The sequence below is a fragment of the Pituophis catenifer genome, unplaced genomic scaffold (genome assembly GCF_029215685.1).
Source record: "Pituophis catenifer annectens isolate HBS135680 unplaced genomic scaffold, rPitCat1.0.hap2 SCAF_1, whole genome shotgun sequence".
Classification (NCBI taxonomy): Eukaryota; Metazoa; Chordata; class Lepidosauria; order Squamata; family Colubridae; genus Pituophis; species Pituophis catenifer.
Window position 1 is genome coordinate 231510659 of NW_027256881.1, and position 19958 is coordinate 231530616.

At 40.3% G+C, this 19958-nt stretch overlaps 2 protein-coding genes across 4 annotated transcripts in view; one reads left to right on the forward strand and one right to left on the reverse strand.

Annotated features, from left to right (window-relative positions):
- USP37 (ubiquitin specific peptidase 37) overlaps positions 1 to 7517 on the reverse strand; it is a 45408-nt gene extending 37891 nt beyond the window's left edge. Inside the window, exons 1-3 of the mRNA XM_070954231.1 lie at positions 7476 to 7517; positions 3274 to 3480; positions 1977 to 2145 (exon numbers count right to left, since the gene is read on the reverse strand). Of these exons, the coding sequence (XP_070810332.1) occupies positions 1977 to 2145; positions 3274 to 3429 (325 nt within the window). The 5' untranslated portion in view covers positions 3430 to 3480; positions 7476 to 7517. The remainder of the gene's footprint in view (positions 1 to 1976; positions 2146 to 3273; positions 3481 to 7475) is intronic.
- Positions 7518 to 7733: 216 nt separating this feature from the next.
- Positions 7734 to 19553, forward strand: CNOT9 (CCR4-NOT transcription complex subunit 9). 3 transcript variants are annotated; one of them, XM_070957131.1, is made up of 8 exons: positions 7734 to 7849; positions 10780 to 10959; positions 11361 to 11476; positions 11631 to 11740; positions 14517 to 14626; positions 16136 to 16234; positions 17107 to 17198; positions 17942 to 19553. In XM_070957131.1, the coding sequence occupies exons 1-8, from the start codon at positions 7826 to 7828 to the stop codon at positions 18108 to 18110; spliced, it is 900 nt and encodes a 299-aa protein (XP_070813232.1). In that variant the 5' UTR covers positions 7734 to 7825; the 3' UTR covers positions 18111 to 19553. The 3 variants fall into 3 exon arrangements, with proteins under 3 accessions (XP_070813232.1, XP_070813233.1, XP_070813234.1); XM_070957132.1 differs by lacking the exon at positions 7734 to 7849 and adding an exon at positions 8253 to 8303; XM_070957133.1 differs by lacking the exon at positions 7734 to 7849 and adding an exon at positions 8254 to 8286.
- Positions 19554 to 19958: the final 405 nt, after the last annotated feature.

Consider the following 19958-nt stretch of genomic DNA (forward strand, 5'->3'; position numbering starts at 1 on the left):
CTCGTGTGATCTGCTGTTGCTGGAACAGGTGGTGTGTCTGTATGATTTTATTATATTATATTAATTTATTTGATTCTTTTATTAGTATTGTTTTAAATGAGGTTTTATATTCTGTAAGATGCCTTGAATCACCATGAGTGAATAGGTGGCAATATAAATTCAATAAATAAATAAAACTATAGGGTTCCAGATGAAGTCAGGCCATTGTATTCTTTCAGTAGCTGAATCTTATTCTTAAACTTCAAAGCTTCCTGTAATTCCACCAGCTAACTAACCTCTCTCTAACTTCCTTGAACTTAACCTCTAAACCTCATTTTCCAGTGGTGGTGGATGGTAGGGGTATGTGCCGCTCTTATTCTTGCTTATGTGGCAAAAAATCTCCAGGGTTATAGCAGCTGTAGCATATACCAGTTCATTGGCTTGAGTTAAGGTGGTAGTAGGGATTGTCCCGAGAGCTCTAGCAGCATCTCCTAGCGCACTATCTGATGGTACGTCTCTATTGATCCTTAATAACTAGTCTCAAGAATTGACTGTAGCTGATTTATCCAAGCTCTTATGGCTTATATCAACTGCTGTGTTCAGCAATTGATGAAATGGTAGTGATGTTCCAGCTTCAGGTGCTGGCTACAGTACATATCTGAATGTTGACAAAGTTGTTCTCTCAGCACTTCTTGAGTGTGAGATGACAAATGTACCATATTTTCCAGACTATAAGACGCACCGGTGTATAAGTAACAGACTGCTTTTCGCCCATTTTTGCTAAAAACAAGGCGCGCAGAGGGTTTGGGAGGCCTGCAGAGTGCTCCTGGGGGCTGGGGGAGGGCAAAAACAGGCCAATTTTTGCAAAAAATGGGTCATGCAGAGGGTTTGGGAGGCTTGTAGAGTGTTCTTGGGGGCTGGGGGAAGGCAAAAATGCCGTTTTTGCAAAAATCAGGCGAAAAACGAGCCTGTTTTTCGCAAAAATGGAACAAGTGGGGCGGGGCTTCGGGAAGCCAAAAATGGCTGTATTTGGTGTATAAGACACACCAACATTTCCACCCTTTTTTAGGGGAGAAAAAGGTGTGTTTTATACTCCGAAAAATACGGTAGTTGGTCTATTTCAAGCTGCGAGAACAGCTTCCTCTTCACTATGCTGAAACATTGGGTAATTAGCTGTTTTCAGTTAGTATGTTTTGTCCATTCAGTTTCCTCACACATTTCATATATTCGCTCTCATTAAATCTATTGCTGCAGTAGCAAGTCTGTCAGTTCTAGACTCTCTAGTCTCATCCATGCATGGTTTGTTCTGGTAGCCCACTTATTGTCAGATTGTCCTAGTTCCTCAATATCTGACACGGATCTTGTTAATCCAAGGCAACATCCAGGCAGGGCATGATTCTCCTAATTTGTGTCACTTTCAAGTTTGAGATAAGCAGTAAAGTGTTAGAAGTCTTTGCCCAGGGATCCTAAGTGACAAGGTAGGTCACTTAGGTCACTAGCAGGCATTTGAACCCTCATCTCCCATGTCAAAGGCAGTGCTCTAACCACTATACTATCCAACTACTTCATATGTGTGTGTGTGTGTGTGTGTGTGTGTGTGTGTGTGTGTGTTCTTTTCGTAGGCCTTTATGTGTATTTCTCTTTAGCCAGGTTTTTCCTACGTAAACCAAGATTTTTATGCAGCCCTAGTTCAGTGAAATCACAATCCACTAGTTTCTAGGCTTTTTTCAGGCAGCCAGCAAGCACCCTGCTGCCCATTGGGATCTTTTAGTCTCCCAATGGGCAGCAGGGTGCTTGCTGGCTGCCTGAAAAAAGCCTAGAAACTAGTGGATTGTGATTTCACTGAACTAGGGCTGCATAAAAATCTTGGTTTATGTAGGAAGAACCTGGCTAAAGAGAAATACACACACACAACACACACACACACACACACACACACACACACACGTATATATATCCCCCTCCAAGAAATAAGAAAATTAGTGTTTTATACTAACCTGTCTGAATCTTGTTCTGAATAGCTTCCAGATACAGCTTCATTTCATTAGCATCTTTTGATGGTATTTTATCAAGAGTCAAAACACTTGAATCCTTCAGTGTTATCATCAAGCAACATAATTTCCCTTTACTTTGTCGTACAACTACATTTTTTATATTATGGTTCAGCTAGAAAGAAAATACACAAAAACCATATATGATCATGTACATATATAAAATCACATACGTATAAAAAAGCTTACAACATAGCCTGTGTATGTTCACAAACTCTACACACACCCAAACACAAATTCTAAGCACAATGACACTTTATACAACATAACAAAGGGAAAGCCTTTCTGACAAACAGGGCAATATTTACATTTGTCTATATGACACCACAATATAAAATGGGACTACTATCCAACTTTCAAACCATAATTCCCATTCTGGATCTCTTTTTTTAAAATTTAATAGAGGAGTTAATTTAAAAAAAAAAACCAAATTGGATATTTCTCAGCTAAACATAAAACAACTATAGAGACAAAAAAGGAAACTGTACTCTAAAAGGTAGACAGAGGGTCAATGAAACCTTTAACTCATTTTATTCATTTAGTAGGGCTTACTCCAGTATAAACATGAATATGAGATTTGCAGAATTGAGACAGGAGCCCACACATATTTTGAAACTGTCATGGAAATACTGCATATAAAGGAGTAGAACCATAAAACTGAATCTTCAGTCTTTCAACACTAGAATTAGAACAAAATTAAGCAATGATCAAATAGCTTTATCCTTAGCATTGTAATTAAAAAAAACATGATGCTTACATAAAAACAAATGTTTTTTTCAGATAAATGTAACATTTTTTTCTTTCATAAACAAATCCACTGAACATACAACAACTGAACACCGGTAATTCCCAATATAATAATGTCAGTGTTCTGGAAAAGTGAAATGAATCTCTTGAGGAAAATTCAAGTGACAGTTAAATGAATTTGAAAAAGAAAGCTATCATAATAGCAATAGCAATTAGACTTATATACCACTTTACAGTGCTTTACAGCCCTTTCTATGCAGTTTACAGAGTTAGCATATTGCCCCCAATAATTTGGGTCCTCATTTTACCCACCTCGGAAGGATGAAAGGCTGAGTCAACCTTGAGCATGGTATGATTCAAACTGCCAAATTGTATGCAGTGGGCAGTCAGCAGAAGTAGCCTGCAGTACTGCACTCTAACCACTGTGCCACCGTAGCTCATAAAGGCCCAAATAATAAAATACTTCAAACAAAAAAGTCCCTGAAATCTAACTCACCGGAAATATTTTTGGAATTCCTCCAGCATTGTAGTGAATTACCAAAATCACTTTGCTCTCTTTATCCACAATTTCAAATGTTCCTTCTTTCCATTTTGTAGTCCCGGTATGTATGCTCCGCATGCGAACAGACCCATGTAATTTCAATGGAGTCATGTTTTTATACAAATAATTTATGAATATAATGAAGACTACTCTTTAACACACCTGTTTGCAAAAAAATAAATTTAAGAAGTTGATTACTATGGTTTACATCTATTTCAAAATTTGGCAGTAAATTTAAAATCAAGAAGTTTGTACATTAACTTTCTAAAATATGACTACCCCAACCCAAAATGCAGCCTGAATTCAACTGTGCTTGCTTACCAGTGAAACAAATACCATTGATATAATTAATTTTCCATTACATTTGGGAGTTCAATGCCCCATGAATCCCAAACTATTCTAGAATATTAAAGGACAGGGGAAAGTACACTGGACAGAAATGTTGAATGTTGACAAGTTATCACAAATATAGCAGAGCAGAAATAAATCTGATATATTTTGATGAGTTACCCAACTTCCAAGCATAACTGAATTGGATGAAGTGACTGAAAGAGGTAACAGATTTTCTAAAGAAATTTAGGAATATGTGGTGTGTAGATGTATACACATTGAATATTGTAGGATTGGTTTGCTAAAAATTAGCATTCAGTGTTAAAAGTAGTGTATTATAAACCAATCCTACAATATTCAATGTGTTTAAACTGGTTAGAATCATGAGTTTAATTTTCCAGTCTACTGAATTTAAACCCATTGCAAAATAGCTTTTATTCTTAAAATCTTAAATAATTAGAAAACAGATACACAAATTTTTATATATCTACATTTTAAATATAACATATTTCTATTGTATTTTTTAAAAGAAAATAAAACTCCTTTTTTAAGTTATACTCTTCTACAAAACAAGTATGAATTCTTCCATATATATTTTGGGAAACAATATGTCACAAAGGACAGAAAGTTGCAAAGTGGATTTTCAAGTAATGTAGTTAATCACCACTGCTGAAATATGTATAGGTTCAAAGAGATACAAATACTAAAAAGATGTCAACAGATGCTAGGGTATCCTTGAGACCATTTTTTTTATTCCTTCAACCGACCTACCTGCAAGGACCTATTGTAGTTGGGAACATTTACAATAAATATCAGGGAGTAATCCCCTTAAAATGTCAACTAACAATACAGAAATCAAAGGGTACCATAGGTAGTCCTTGACTTACAGTGGCAATCAAGATACAAATTTCCATTACTAAGTGATGCAGTCATTAGGCAAAACAGCATGTGACCCCACTGCTTAGCACCAGCAGTTTCAGTAGCCTCAACTGTGGTCGTTAGGCCAGGACAGGACTGTAAGTAGGCAAGGATCTTATAATTCTCCTGACCTGCCATCTTCGCTTCAATTTCCCCCAACCCACCTATCTCCCACCCGCATCTCTGCCCTTTTGGCTGCTCTGCATTCTGCCACTTATCCCTGCCACCCTCCACTGATCTTTGCTACTTTCTTCCTACTTCTGGTCTGGAATCCAGAGCGAGCAAGGGTGGAGTCTTAGGATGTGTGTGGTAAGCACAACAGGGTCTCGGAGTTTTGAGTGGCAAAGGAGCTTGCCATGCCCAGCCAAACAAAGAGGCAACAGAGTTCTGCATTACTAGGTAAGGCAGGAGAGTTGATGGCAACTCCCGTCAAAGATGAAGGCTATATAAAGGTACTGTTTGAGGTGGTGGCAAAACCAGGGGAAACAGAGGGATGCAGGCACTTGGGATACAGAGTAGTCTGCAGCTTCTGTTGGAAGGCTCCTGGAAAACCAATCTGCTGGCTTCAGCAAGGATAAAGAAAAGCCCATAACTAGCAGAACCTACCCAGACTCTCTGCTCAGCCCAGCCTGCAAAACTTTACAAAGGGCAGCAGCTTCCAGTGCGCTAAAACCTGCAAACTGGGTCTCCCGGGACACTTAGAGCACTCTGTTAGAAGCTGCTGGTTGCTCCTAAGGCTCACTGGACTTACCTTCATTTTTTCAGCACCATTGTAATTTTGGACGGCAACTGAAAGAATAGTCACAAGTCGAGGACTATCTGTATAAACCAAATATTGACTGGCAGAATAAAATTTCATCTAAACTAGGAAAAACACACAGTTCATTCTCTGTGTGTTTATTTTCTTTTCAGCAAGCCAGTTCACAGTATAGTTTACAGTATATCTAATACTTGAAAGGCAGCTTCAAAAGTTTCAAGGCAGTAAGCAGATGAACACAAGACACCTGCAGCCAAAATGTGCACTTTCTATGCTGCCCAATTTTAAAAGTTTTGAAACAGTAGACAAGTATTGTCTATACGAAGCAGCTTTTCCTTCAGCTCCATTTCCATACCAAGGAAATCAGTCTTACTTGCTTCAATTCTACATCTCAGATTTCTGCTAGAGATATAATGTCAAAATCAATATGTCAGCAACTACCCTGGTGGTCAACCTTTGAGGCATTTTATGTATAGGATAAGGAGCCCTTGTTGGAGAAAAATGAAAGATAAATTAAAGTTTAGATTTCAATCTGGAACGGCAAAAAGTCAGATGGGGTGATGGGAAGAAAGATAACAGTCCTGAGGAAATAAGAGGTCAAGGGACTACAGGTAATCCTCGACTTACCACAGTTCATTTAGTGACAGTTCAAAGTTACAACGGCACTGAAAAAAGTGACTTACAACCATTTTTCACATTTACAACTGTTGCAGCATGGGATCAACTTTCGGATGCTTGGCAACCGGTTTTGCATTTATAATGGTCGAAGTGTCCCTGGTTGTCATGCGTTCCCACTCTGCGACCTTCTGAGAAGCAAAGTCAACCGGCGGGGGGGGGGGAGCCAGATTCACTTAACACTTAACGATTGCAGCGATTCCCTTCACACCCGTGGCAAAGACAGGACGTAAAATGGGGCAAACGTCCACTTAACAAAAGTGTCTCGCTTAACAGGCTCGATTGTGGTCATAAGCTGGGGACCATCCGTATACCAACTGCTGAAAACTGGTGCGGTGGGTCCATTTCATCACACCTCTTTGGACCCACATGAAGATCCACCCCGCATTCATCATTGAATGAATGATGTTTGTATGTTATTTTTTTTATTTTGTTTTAAAATAAAAAAAAATGATTTGGAAAAAAAAAAACATCCACCCCGCTGCCTTCACAGCAACCTAACTGGTAGAATACACGCACCTTTTCATATATATATGTGTGTGTGTGTGTGTGTGTGTGTGTGTGTAGTTAATATTTCGGGTTTCTTCCCGTGTAATTGTGGATATATCCCTAAAATGTGTGTGTGTGTGTGTGTGTGTGTGTATATATATATACACACATATACATATACATATATATACACACACACACACACAGGTTGCTGTTGTGTTGTACTGTGGGGGGGGAGGACACACAAAACGTCCAGAGTTCCCAGGTGTAAGAAACCACACAAGAGGTTGGATTTCGCCCCCTTTCGCGAAGCTACAAGTGGGGTTTAGCTCCACTAAAGTGGGGAGGCTCCAACGTGCCACCCCAGTCCAGCAACAGCTCTCCCCGCTCCCTTGAGGTATCCTCTCATCCGATTCACCTTTTCGAATCTGCCCCCAAAGACATCCACCCATCCCGGGCTAATTCAATAGGGATGGCGGAGGCGGCGACGGCACTTTTCTCACACACACACACACCCTCCTAGCCTTGGTGGGCACCTCTCGAGTCTCCCTTTGTATAAATGCCGTCGCCTCTCTTCCGTTCGGGGTGGGGGTCTTTCTCTCTGCCCCCACCCACCCGTGAGCCGCCCCTCCTTTTTTTCTACCTCACGGCGCTTGCCAGCCTACCTTCGCCGGACCCCAAAGCGGAGGAGAGCCAAGCCTCCCCCCCCCCCCCGCCCCTCTCGTTTTGTGGAAAAGGGCAGCTGGCGGGAACCAGATCAGCCGCGCGAACGTCCGTCTGACGCAAAGACGCACGTGAAGAAGAAGAAGAAGAAGGAATTTAAAAAAAAAAAAAAGGTGGGGAGAGAAACAATCGCGGGAGAGAAACGAAGAGGGAGAACCCCCCCTCTTTTACGTCATCACGGCGACGGCCGGCTGCCGCCTTTCCCGCCGCAGACCTCCACGCGGATGACGGCAGGAACAACTTTCCCCGAGACTACAGTACTTACTTCGCGGGGCCGAGTGACGACTCTCTCGCGCTCGGCCTTCTGCGCACGCGCGGAGAGGGGAGGAGGAGGAGGAGGAGGAGGAGGCGGAATCGGCCTCCTTTTTTTTTTTTTTTTTTCATTTAATTTTCCCGTGCGCGGTTTTTGAAAGTGGCTTCGAAGCGGCCACGACGCATGCGCCCCGCCTCTTTTTCTCCCCCCTCGGGCCCAAGGAGAGGTCAGAGGTCACGACGGTTGGCAAGAGCGGCGGAGCCAAAAGGGCCGAGAGGAAGAGGCGGTGGCTTGCGCTCGGATCCATGATGGCGGCAGCTGAAGTTGAAGCGGCCTCCTGAGCTCAAAAGAAGCCCCCGACCATGCACAGTTTGGCCACGGCTGCGGTAAGGCCAAGTTAGGCCCGATGCAGACGGTGCCTATTAAAGGGAACGAGAGGCCTGTTTGCAGAGAGGGGGGGGAGCCACCCATTCCTCTCATGGGAGGAGGACGAGCTTAAAGGGGAAGGGGGCTCCGAGACCAAACCGCCCGGGTTTTTTTTTTTTCCCGCCAAATTGTCCTCGATAAGAAACGCTCATCCTTTCCTGCGCCCTCAGCTCCCTGTTCCCCCGGTCGTTGCCGATCAGGAGCTGAGCCTTGTCTTCGAGAGTACTGCGAGCTTGCAGCGACCCGATGGTGATGGTTGCGTGCATTTCCATATGCTAAACTATGCGGGGTTGTAATTGCCGGTGCATATAACGCTGGGACATCTGAAGGTGGCTCCAGAGATTAGTGATTTGGAGGGAGCTTCTTAAGGGCCAGCTGCTGGGCGTGTAGATCCTAGGTAAAGTTCTGGCGATGGTATGTTTAATTATCTGCAGTCATTTAGTGTTATCCATGTGTTTTTTTTAATTTCACGTTTTAATAGTTTTTCAAAAAGTACTGTTTTGGGAGCGTTATTAGTTAGGGTTGTGTGAAAGTAGCTCGAATTTTTTTTTAAAAAAAATCTAAGTACCGTGTATATACACTGCTCAAAAAAATAAAGGGAACACAAGCAGAAGACACCCGAGATCTGACTGAATGAAATAGCCTAATTAAATACTTTGTTCGTTACATACAGTAGTTTTGTGTTCCCTTTAGTTGTTTGAGCAGTGTATAAATTACTGTATGTAAAGAACAAAGTACTTAATAAGGCTGTTTCATTCATTCAGATCTCGGATGTCTTCTGCTTGTGTTCCCTTTATTTTTTTGAGCAGTATATATAGGACGTAGCTTTGAAATGGCAAATAGGTTGGATTAAAGTTTCTACCAGTGACTTCCCAGCAAACGTAACAGTAACTTGATTGGAAGTTTAACTAAATAGAAGTATTTGAATAGTTGTGAAAAGCAAGATGCTGTTAAAACCTGGCAGTGCTAGATTCCCTTTCTAGATACGAGTGGAAAACCAGTTCTCTTGTGTACTTGTCTTTGCATGCTGTTCCTTTTTGTTTTGCTTCTTCCCTCCTGATTTTTGTGTTCTGTTGTTCTCTTGTTCCTTCCATACTTGTTACATTAATTGTACAAACAAGCTAATATACAGTAAACTTTTAAGATACTATATGTGGAATGGCATTCAGTTTAGAAATTGGACAAAGTTTCATAATTATGGCCATTCAAGATACAGTAATTGCTTCAGTGTTGAAGAATACTGTAATGGTGGAATAAAACTTTGGAAGTAATGAAAACAGCATAATTATTACTGTGTTTCCCTGCTCAAAAGCCCAATTGGGTTTATTATCCAGGGAGGTCTTATTTACAGGGAAACAGGGTAGTTGTTGGTACCTGATACAGGTAGTCCTCAGTTTATGACCACAGTTGAGCTCCACATTTCTATTGCTCATCAGTATAGTTAAGTGAATTTGCCCTGTTTTATGCCCTTTCTTGCCACAGTTGTTAAATGAAGCACTGCAGTTAAGTTAGTAACATGGTTAAGTGAATTTGGTTTCCCCAAAGACTTTGCTTGTTAAACGGTTGCAAAATATGATCAGGGGCACTGCAACTGGTCATAAATAGATGCCAGTTGCTAAGTTCCTGAATGTTGGTCATGTGACCACAGGGATGCTGTGGCGGCCATGTGAAAAAGAGACATGTCACTTTTTTCAGTGTTGTAACTTTGAATTGTCACTAAACAAATGATTGTAATCCTGGACCACCTGGACCAGATTCTTGTGAATATTGGTGTGAAAAGACATAACCTCAGCTCTCTGTTTAAAAGAGCAGAGCAGAATTTTTGCTGTGGTATAGTCAGGTGATTGCTATGTATATACCCATCATGCTATTCCCTTGCAGGGTAAGCAACATTATGCAAAGCACAAAACAGGAGTAAGTAATAATATTGTATTGTAGAACAGGGATGTCAAACTGGCGGCCCACGGGGTAGATGCGTCACACGCAGGCCATGCCCACCCCTAGCTCCGTGAAGGAAAAAAAGTTGTGATATGTCACGTGGTGAGTTTGACACTCGAGCTGTAGAACAAGATGTTAGGAAAGGAAATACACCTGAATGTAGTTAACACTTCACTACAACTCTCACTGACTTTCTATTCTTGTAAATACTTTTGCTTTCATCGTGTCTGTAAGCTGCTTCATACATCATCTTTTGTTCTACTTTGAAAATTATCACTTTATTTTTTAGGATATTGAACCTCTTCAACAAGTTTTTTTATACTGGTCACTCATTTTTTATTCAGTTCACATTATCACCAATTCTTTCATGAGTCTATTAACTTGTTTTCAACAAATACTAAAGTACGCTGTCCCAAGGCTTTCATGTTACTTCTGACATACCATAGAATAGATTCATAGTTTGGTACTGATTCATTTTCAGTCTTCTGTCTCTCTTTTTTGTCCTGTATTCCTGAGGCTGTCAGCTTTTTTTCTTTCTTTTTTTTTAATTAGGAGCTCACTATTAAACATCAAGTCATATCCATACTGAGTTCTGACTTCTTTTTGATACAGTGTGTACTAGGGTATCCAATACACTAATCAAATTCAGTTTATGACATTTGAGGATATGAACAAAATGTTTTAAGATGTCTACCTAAACACATTTACTTTTGTTCCTTTCCCATCTCGGTTCATTTGAGCTAACCATAAGGGATTGATTAGTGAGCTCCACAGAGTAGGATGCATCTTTGCGTGATGGGCTCATGCCAGTAGCCTTCAAAGAGGCAGAGGTCTTCTACTTTCTGAAGAAAGCCACTTAAACTGCTGCTTGCCCTGATTCAGTTGAAGTATTAATTACCTGAAGTTGATCACAATTATAAAGTTTCCTTAAGCATGTTCTCTCTTTTTAAAGCCGGTGCCAACGGCACTTGCACAGGTTGATCGAGAGAAGATTTACCAGTGGATTAATGAACTATCCAGTCCTGAAACTCGTGAGAATGCACTATTGGAGCTGAGTAAAAAACGAGAGTCTGTCCCTGATCTTGCCCCAATGTTATGGCACTCATTTGGCACAATTGCAGCTCTGTTACAGGTAGGTTGAATGCAACTTTTAATTGAGATAGCTTGCCCACCTGTCTTAAAAGTAATTCATTTTGCACATATCTAGATACTCTTAAGTTACTCACACTACAACTTTATACTTCAACTGAGAAAATGAAAACATGATAATATAATGACAGTTGCTTCGAACCAAGTTCCAAAGATAGTTATAAAGAATTTGGGATATCCAAATCAAAACTATAAAAGTCTCCAAAATGAGAATTCTTGTAATTGCTATATTTTATGTCTTCAGCTTTCTTTTAAATGATTTGCTTTGTCTAGTCAGTATATGAGCATAATTCTTTCTATCAATGGATCATAACTAATTATTGGGGTGTTCGGTAATGCTTCAGTAAGAAATATTTTCACGCTAGTGTTTTTTCTTTTTCATAGGAAATTGTAAATATCTACCCATCTATAAATCCACCAACTTTGACAGCTCATCAATCCAACAGAGTATGCAATGCTCTGGCACTTTTGCAATGTGTTGCATCACATCCAGAAACCAGGTATACATGCTTTGCATTTTGACATTGTGGGAATTGTAATCATTAGCTAATAAAGGTATCTTAATATTTAAATAGTTATTTTAACGTAAGTTATGATAAAAGTTATCTCTTCCTGATTGCTATTTTGTCAAATGCATTTTTCCTTCATGTCTAGGTCAGCTTTCCTTGCTGCACATATCCCTCTCTTCTTGTATCCCTTCTTGCACACTGTCAGCAAGACTCGTCCCTTTGAATATCTGCGACTCACAAGTCTTGGAGTAATTGGTAAGATGCTTCTTATGCTACCTATAATAAATTCGTGCTTTTGAGAAATTAAGAGTAATCTATATTCATCAGTAAAAAGTATAGAAAAGCATTGCATTAATTCGGGGGGGGGTGGTTAAATTTGGCTTGAGAGTTACAAAACTATGTGGAATAATATGACAGATTGTCAGTGTTTGAACTTCCACATTGGCAGTACATTGTAGAAGTAACAGTCACCATACATCTGAAGTGCAAACAAGTTGAGAAAAGCTCCTAAAATGGTCTGTGCCACTAGATTTCTGACATTCTATTTAGCACAAATGTCAGTTCAACTAGGAAGTAAATTTAGAGGATCCAGCTTAATCCCACATGTATGTCCCACTGCTATATTTTTTTAGTTCTTTCTAAATCCAAATAATTTATTTTACAAATTAATTAATGTAAAATGGAAGTCCTCAAAATATTGAAGGAACTGATATAACTGTTTTTATTGTCTGTGATTTAAATGTGCCTATAGGTCCCATTGGCAGTTTTGACAAAAAAACACTTTTAAAAATTGATTTATCTGACGTTTCCCATAGGGCAGTGATGGCTAACCTTTTTGCCATTGCGTGCCAAAAGCGGGGGGAGTGTGGGGGGAGGGTCGCACATGTGCATGCCCACATCCGTAATTCTGTGCCCCCCCCCCCCCCGGCAAGCAACACCACCCCACCCTCACCACCCCGTTTTTCACTCTCCCCAGTTGGGAAACAGGCCATTTCCGGCCACTGGAGGGCTTCCAGAAAGGCTAGAAAGGCTCTGGAGCCAGGTGAGAAAGAAAAACGGGCCTTCCCCCCCTCCCCCCAGAGGCCGGAAACAGCCTGTTTCCTGATTTCTGTTGGGCTCAGAAGGCCTGAAAATCAGCTGGCAGAGCTGAACTTGTGTGCCAACCGATATGGCTCCACATGCCACCTGTGGCATCCGTGCCATATGTTCGCCATGATGGCCATAGGGTATAAGCTCCCTCTCATTTGTGGGGCTTTCTCCAAAAGCCTCATGATGCAAACACTCCATGTCAAAATCCTGCTTGGATTTGGGGACAGATCTTTATCAGCCAGCCCCCAGGAACCAAAAGGAGTTGTTTTGGTTATATGGTGCTTGGCAACCTATTGTAAGTGGAAGGGATTGCCAAGGGCCCAGATTGCAATCACATGACTGAGGATGATTCAACAGCCATAATTTCAGTCGTGTGTCATAAGTCCCTTTGTTCAGCACCATCATATTTTCAAAAAGTTGCTCATTAAGCAAGGACCACCTGTACCATCTATTAATTATTTTTATGATCAATCCTTAATAAGATAATGAAACAGATTTTTTACCATATAGAGTCCCATATTGACTCATCAAATTCAAATCACAAGTTCATTTTTTATGCTCTGCATAGTTCCTGGCTTAAGAAACTACAGCCCATCATGCCTAAGCCTCAGCTAAACTCCAGAGTAAGGAACAGAGCCAAGGAGAGCAAGGCATCTTGGTTGTGGACTGAGACAACTCACTGCTGCCAACTTGCCATGACAAATTCGCCACTGCCAACTAGCCGCGGAACAACTCACCTCAGACAATTTAACAATTCAGTTTAATTATTTAAAATAAATTTAAAAATATTTTAATTTTTGTCATTCACATTTCATTCTGTCCCTCCTTTTCAATCCTTTCTTTAATGATTCTACCATTTATTCGATATTGATGTAACTCTTGTCCCACAGCAAGTTGTCCCATGGTGAGTTGGCTGTGGTGAGCTGGCTACAGTGAGCTGGCTGTGGCAAGTTGTCATAAACCCTCCTGGTTGCTGTCTATCAGCAGCATCCTTGCTGGGAGGACAGCATTATCCAATGGCTGCCATGCTCCTTGGCCTGCATATCTGCTAGCTGTTCCCATGGATGCAGAAGAGAGGCAGAATCTGGCCCTTTACAGAAAGGCTGATGGCCCCTGGAATAGCCTCTTGTATCTGATGTAAGAGTTTTATGTAGTATTTAAAAGGGTCCTTTGATTTGTAAATGATGTGATGTCACAATTTTTCAAATGTTTTTTTTAGTCTAGTTCAGGCATATCCAACCTGTGACCCTGAACAGCTAGTAATATAGCCCCACAAGGTAATAAAAATATTAAAAAATAAGGGAAGTTTGTTGTTTATATATGTTAACTATATTACTTATTTATATGTGGCCCAAGACAATTCATCTTCATTCCATGCAAGCCAAAATGTTGGACAATCATGGTCTAAATTGTTAAGATTGAATATGCTTAAGAAGAAATTATTACATATCTTATTTGTAATAATTTCAACAAGGTTGAAATTTCTGGTCATTTTTTCAATGGACTATATTCAAAGGGGAAAAATATTCTGTCAGAAATCAAGTCTCTAGTTCTACAAATATTTTCTGTAATTCTGTCCATTCATTTAAAATTTGGTTAATGAAGGAATAAAAGATAGCAAGGTCCTGTTAGTTCTAAAACTTCTATAGTAAGTTTTAGATTTTTGACGGCAAACATTTATTTATTGCAATCATGGATGATTTTGCCTTGATAAATTTAATTTGTATCATAAATCAACATTAATTCTGATTAATGTAGACATTGTTTAATTGAAAAATACCAAAGTAACACGAGCACAATTAGTTGAAATTAGTTCGTGGTTCTACCATCTTTCCTTTAATAAGTTATAATTTACCAATTTTCTTTTAACTGTGGTCAGTTTAACTTCCATTAGATTTTTGTCGAACTGTGAAATTTTATCTGGTCTTTCTCTGTTTTAAAGGGGCTCTTGTGAAAACAGATGAACAAGAAGTTATCAATTTCCTACTAACAACTGAAATTATCCCTTTGTGTTTGCGCATCATGGAGTCTGGCAGTGAGCTTTCCAAAACGGTATTGCTTTCATTATTAATGAAATTATTCCAACTTCATGGTTGCTCTTTTTCTTGCCTGTGCATCTTATTTCTACGATACACCCTAAGTTAGCAAGTTGGTTATTTCGACCAAGAGAGTGCAGATGTACCTGTTCAAAATTGTCATGAATTGTCTGATAGTGAACTTTAAAAAATGGTACTGCTTTTAATTCTTTGATTTTATTTTTTCCATTCAACTTATTGATACTCCAGTGCAAAACAAACTTGTTTTCCATCTAACATTGGCAAGCTATTTTTTTCTCTACAAAGTGATTTGAAGATGTGGCTTTCAAATTGTCATGATTCCCTGCTTCATTTAAAAAGCATTGCTTTAAAAACAAAGCAAAATCATGGATGCCTGTTCCATCTTTCATTTTAAAGTAGTTTTATACTTATTCTTACAATATGTAAATCTTAAATTATTATGATAGGACCACTCTTCCCCCTCTGTTGAGGGAGGGGTGTTCAAATAATCCATCTATGTTAAATTGAACGCCCCTCCCTCAACAGAGTGGGAGGAATAAGACACCACCTATCTCTAGTCTACAACACAGCCCTTTCAGTAGTTCCAAGAAGATTCCACAACCAATTGCACCCAGATTCAGGTGACCCTGACCCTGAGGGACAAATAAACTCCCAACTGGCCTCAACAGCTCTCAGAGAGAGTGCTAATGACCAGATGACTGCAAAGAAATACAGTCCTTTTATTCCCCACCACCCATCCTGTCAGAACTTATCCTTCCATCCCCCCACCACCACAACTGATGAAGCTTCTTAGATGAGAAGCAAACTTTTTCTTACTCCTCGAGGAAAAAACAGACCAGTTGCCTTTTGAAAAAGCACCTTTGAGATTATTAGATCCATACCTTTGGTTGTATGTGAAGGAATGATATAATTTCTAGATGCTGCATTACAGTCTCTGTTGAGAGTCCTGAGAGTGGGAGTTCCATGGGTGTTCCTATGATTTGTTCTTATATTGATCCATGAAACAGAAAGTAGGCAGTGCAACAGAGTTTGGAGAGGTCCACAATTCTGGATATTTCAGTCTTGTTGGGTGTGTTGTGTAGTACTTTTGCCATGGATTCATTTGCTAGTCCTGGGACGATGGGTGTAAAGTCTGCTGTATATATCTGTACATTTGAAATTGTTTACCTCTTATTAACTTATTAATTACATTTATACACCACCCAAGTCCTAAACAAGTTGGGTCGCTTACAATTAAAAATCAACATGTAACAAACATGGCCAGCATCTTGATAGTATTTTACTGTATTAGGAGAGATAGTTGCAATAATATTCTTTTCTCGTCTAGTCTTTTTACTGTGTTTTATGTGGATTGGATTCAGTTTTACAGTTTGCAATTCTGAATCCGCAGATTTAAATATTTAAGTATTTGGTTTTGGTGATTTGATCAGGATACTAAGCATCTGCCCTATTCCGGTATCATTTTCAACTCAAGCAGTTAATCGTATTCTTTTCTGTTTTTCAGGTTGCTACTTTTATTTTACAGAAGATCCTATTAGATGATACGGGATTGGCATACATCTGTCAGACTTATGAGCGATTTTCTCATGTTGCAATGATACTGGTAGGCTTCTCTGTTTATAAAAACTTAATAGCTCAAGATAGGATCCTGGTAATTATGTTTGAAGCTTTGCATGGCATGGAGCCAGATTTTTTGTAGGATCATTCCCTCTGAGGCTCCACTATGCTGGACAGGGTGGATAGTTCCAGGTCTCTTCCATTAAATGTCATCTGCAGGACCTAGGAGGTGGACTGTCTCCATAGATGCTTCTGCCCTGTGGAATACTCTCCCCCCTGAGATCTAGCAGCTCTCCACCTTGAAAGCCTTGAAAAGCTAGCTGTTCCCCCAAGAGTCGGGTTAGGGTTAGGCTGGATCTCTATGAAATGTGCATGTTAATATCTGGGGGAATGTTGTTTGAGGGCATTGGGAGTTATCTTTGATCATTTTTTATATGTTCACTTTTGTTTTGGGGGAGCTGTCTCACAATGGACTACTATTTATGTTCTTCAAATAAAATATAATAAATTTTATATATACTGCTCAAAAAAATAAAGGGAACACAAGCAGAAGACATCCGAGATCTGAATGAATGAAATAGCCTTATTAAATACTTCGTTCTTTACATACAGTAGTTTATACACTGCTCAAACAACTAAGGGGAACACAAAACTACTGTATGTAACGAGCAAAGTATTTAATAAGGCTATTTCATTCAGTCAGATCTCGGATGTCTTCTGCTTGTGTTCCCTTTATTTTTTTGAGCAGTGTACATACCATAGTAGGTGTAACATTTTGCACAGTAGTATATGAAAAGCTGTTTTGCTGCCTGAAAAGGCTTTACGTTGAATTGAGCACTGGACAGCAAAAGCATTGAGGAATGAGTATGAGGAAGTCAATGTATTTCTTCATTATTCTTGTTTTCTGTTTTAACCTAGGGTAAAATGGTCTTGCAACTTTCCAAGGAGCCTTCTGCCAGGCTGCTGAAACATGTGGTCCGTTGCTACCTTCGCCTTTCCGATAATCCAAGGTAGACATCTTAAAAGTTTCTAGGGGTCTTTTGATTAGGTTAGGGAGGGTGCTCCACTTGGAACTAGTCATAGTTGCCGTTTAAAGTGCTAGGGGTAGTAATCCAGTCCCTTCCCATATGTAGAGCATCTTTCAAGGGAAAAATGATTTCTTGCCAAAATAAGTACTATTACTTGAGAGTCTGGATGTATTCTTAGGCTTCCTCACAGAGATTTTAAACAGCAACAATCAAATGGTTTAAACAGATGAAATAAATGCAGCACTGGCTGAACCTGTGATCATAAAATTCCAAGATCAGGAGACGATTCTTTCATGACCAACAGGGGCCAAAAGAAACTTAAGAAAACTTTGCCTTTTTCTAAGCCACTTCCAGAAAACAAGGTTAACGCAAAGCTGTCTTATAGGAAGTGCTGTGCTGTCATCTTTTCATTCAAAACTAGTATTTATTGATCCAGGGCTACCAATGGATCTAGCCTTTTACAGAGTCCAGGTGCATTTCTTCAATTATTCAGTCAAGTAGAGTCATGATTAACAATTAACATCTTCTAGAATGTTAATATACAGCATTCCAGGGAATGTGATAGGACAGGAGAAGGATGCAGGGTATGGAGATGCAATGGGATGCCTTGGTCTGTTTGTTTCTTACATGAAGGACAGTAATTGTATACTCAGGTGAGGGGCATGCTCCCCTCTTGTCCCTGTGAGTTTATTTGTTGGCCCCCTTTTTCTTGTCTCTTGATGTAGGGCACGGGAAGCCCTCAGGCAGTGCCTTCCTGATCAGCTGAAAGACACCACCTTTGCCCAAGTTCTGAAGGACGACACCACTACCAAGCGTTGGCTAGCCCAGCTGGTCAAGAATCTCCAGGAAGGCCAAGTCACCGACCCCAGGGGTATCCCCCTTCCTCCACAGTGACAGCCAAGGAGGTGGCAAAACCCAGGAGGAAACAGCTCAGGTTTACAGAGAGCCAGGAACCAATGACCTCTTCCAAATCCTGTCAGGCATGCGTGGACAGCTCACTAGACTGTCAGTAATCACCTGGACTGCAGGCCCTTTCTATAGCAACTTCTCACCATGTCTTTGAGGATTATGACACCAGCAAACACAGTCGGGACAGACAAGCCTATTTGAAGGTGTGGGCTTCATTGCAATGATCAGTTGAACACTGAGCTGGGCACTGCACTGCCTGCCTGGTTCAGTCGAGCCGGCTTGGAAAGTGTTCCCCAGTTTTCTTGTGGTTCACTGTTTACATGTAAGTTCAATAAATGTTGATCTGGTCATTTGACCCTCTTAGGAGTACCTTTGGAGCTGCATCTAGCTGTAAACAGGGAGGCCTCTTTGTTTCTTCCTGCCTAAAAATGGCATTTTCATAAGAGTCTCCTGATTTGTTCTTTTTCATAAGGTTGGCCATCGTGACTGGGGTTCCTTAGACTTTTATCTCTTGGGGAAACGGAGGAGACAATAACATCCTCAGCTTCCTAAAGGATTGTTCCTAGCACACCAGAAAGCAATGGGTTTTTTTTTTTCTATCGTATTATTTTGGCCATTAATTAGAACAGTTTTAACTCTGTGACTGCAATTGAAATGGTGTCAAATGTTCTGTGGATCCACATCTGCTAACTCTATAGTCTGTGGGATCCATAATACTACAAAAGGAGTAGTGTTCCTTTAACATTCAGACACTATTGGAAGGAAAAGACTGTATGGCTGCTATGGTCTTTTGTTACAGTTAATGCCTCTGTTTAATATAGAAATTAATTCCAGGGTGAATAAATCAGACGGACCAAGAGCTACTTCCAAGCATTTCAATAAACATTTGCAAGCATTTCAGCCTTATAGACAGAGCTGCAAAGTGCAAGGGCTCTCATGCTCTTTTTCTTTACTTGCTGCCAAGCTAAGTGCACACAGGTGTTCACTTTGTGCCCCAGTTTGTAGGTGCCTCCCACAGCTGAGGAACCCATTAAGCAGTCTGCAGAGGCAGCCTTTCCCCTGTTCTAAATGGGAGTAGGAAACAAAAAAAAAAAAGAGTGAATTTAGAGAGAGGGAACCTTCCAGGCTCTTAAGTCAGTTGCACAGTACCTATGAGCGGGTGGTGTGTACGCCTTTGACCTTAGCTAATGCTGCTGCTTGGGTGGGAACCCATTTTCCTTTTACCCATTCCCATTTTCTTTCCCCCTGCTTCCCCAAATGGCTGGCCAGGCCAAGCCAAGAGTGTAAACACTTCTGTCTCTACATAGGTTGCTTTTGCTCTTACAGCAGCTCCCTGTTTTACAACAGCCTTGATTTTCATCCCTGCCTTGAGTGGACTTTACCAACTGCTTCTGTTTTGTAACTTGAATAAAAAATAAGCCAAATCAATCCTGACCCTCTTTGATTCAAGATAAGGAGTGGGAGTGGGGGGTGGGAGCAGAATTTGTAATATATATTAATACAAATATGTTTACTCTTAATGCCACCCAGGGGCAATATTGTATTTCTCTTCAGATGAGAGAAGCCAGATTTTTTTTGGGGGGTGGACTCTGAGGGGAGTGATAGATCCCTCAAAGTTAAGATGAAAGAAATGTTAGCTTTTTAGGATAGAGGAATTTAGAGGAGGAGGAGATGGGGGGGGGAGATTGTAGTTGTAATCAACATAGACCAATGAAGTGAAGTTTATCTATTATGTTTAGCAACTCAACAAGGTTTTAGCCAGATAATCATAGTTCAAGAGTACGTTTTCACGCATATTGCATAGCAGTTTTATACTCTTGACAGCCCTGCCAA

Bases quoted from the DNA above. Each gene is read 5' to 3' on its own strand.
- CNOT9 (XM_070957131.1), top strand. From the start codon at position 7,826: ATGCACAGTTTGGCCACGGCTGCG. The intron at 7,850-10,779 runs GTAAGGCCAAGT...CTCTTTTTAAAG, and splicing joins ACAGTTTGGCCACGGCTGCG to CCGGTGCCAACGGCACTTGC. The intron at 14,627-16,135 runs GTATTGCTTTCA...TCTGTTTTTCAG, and splicing joins GCAGTGAGCTTTCCAAAACG to GTTGCTACTTTTATTTTACA.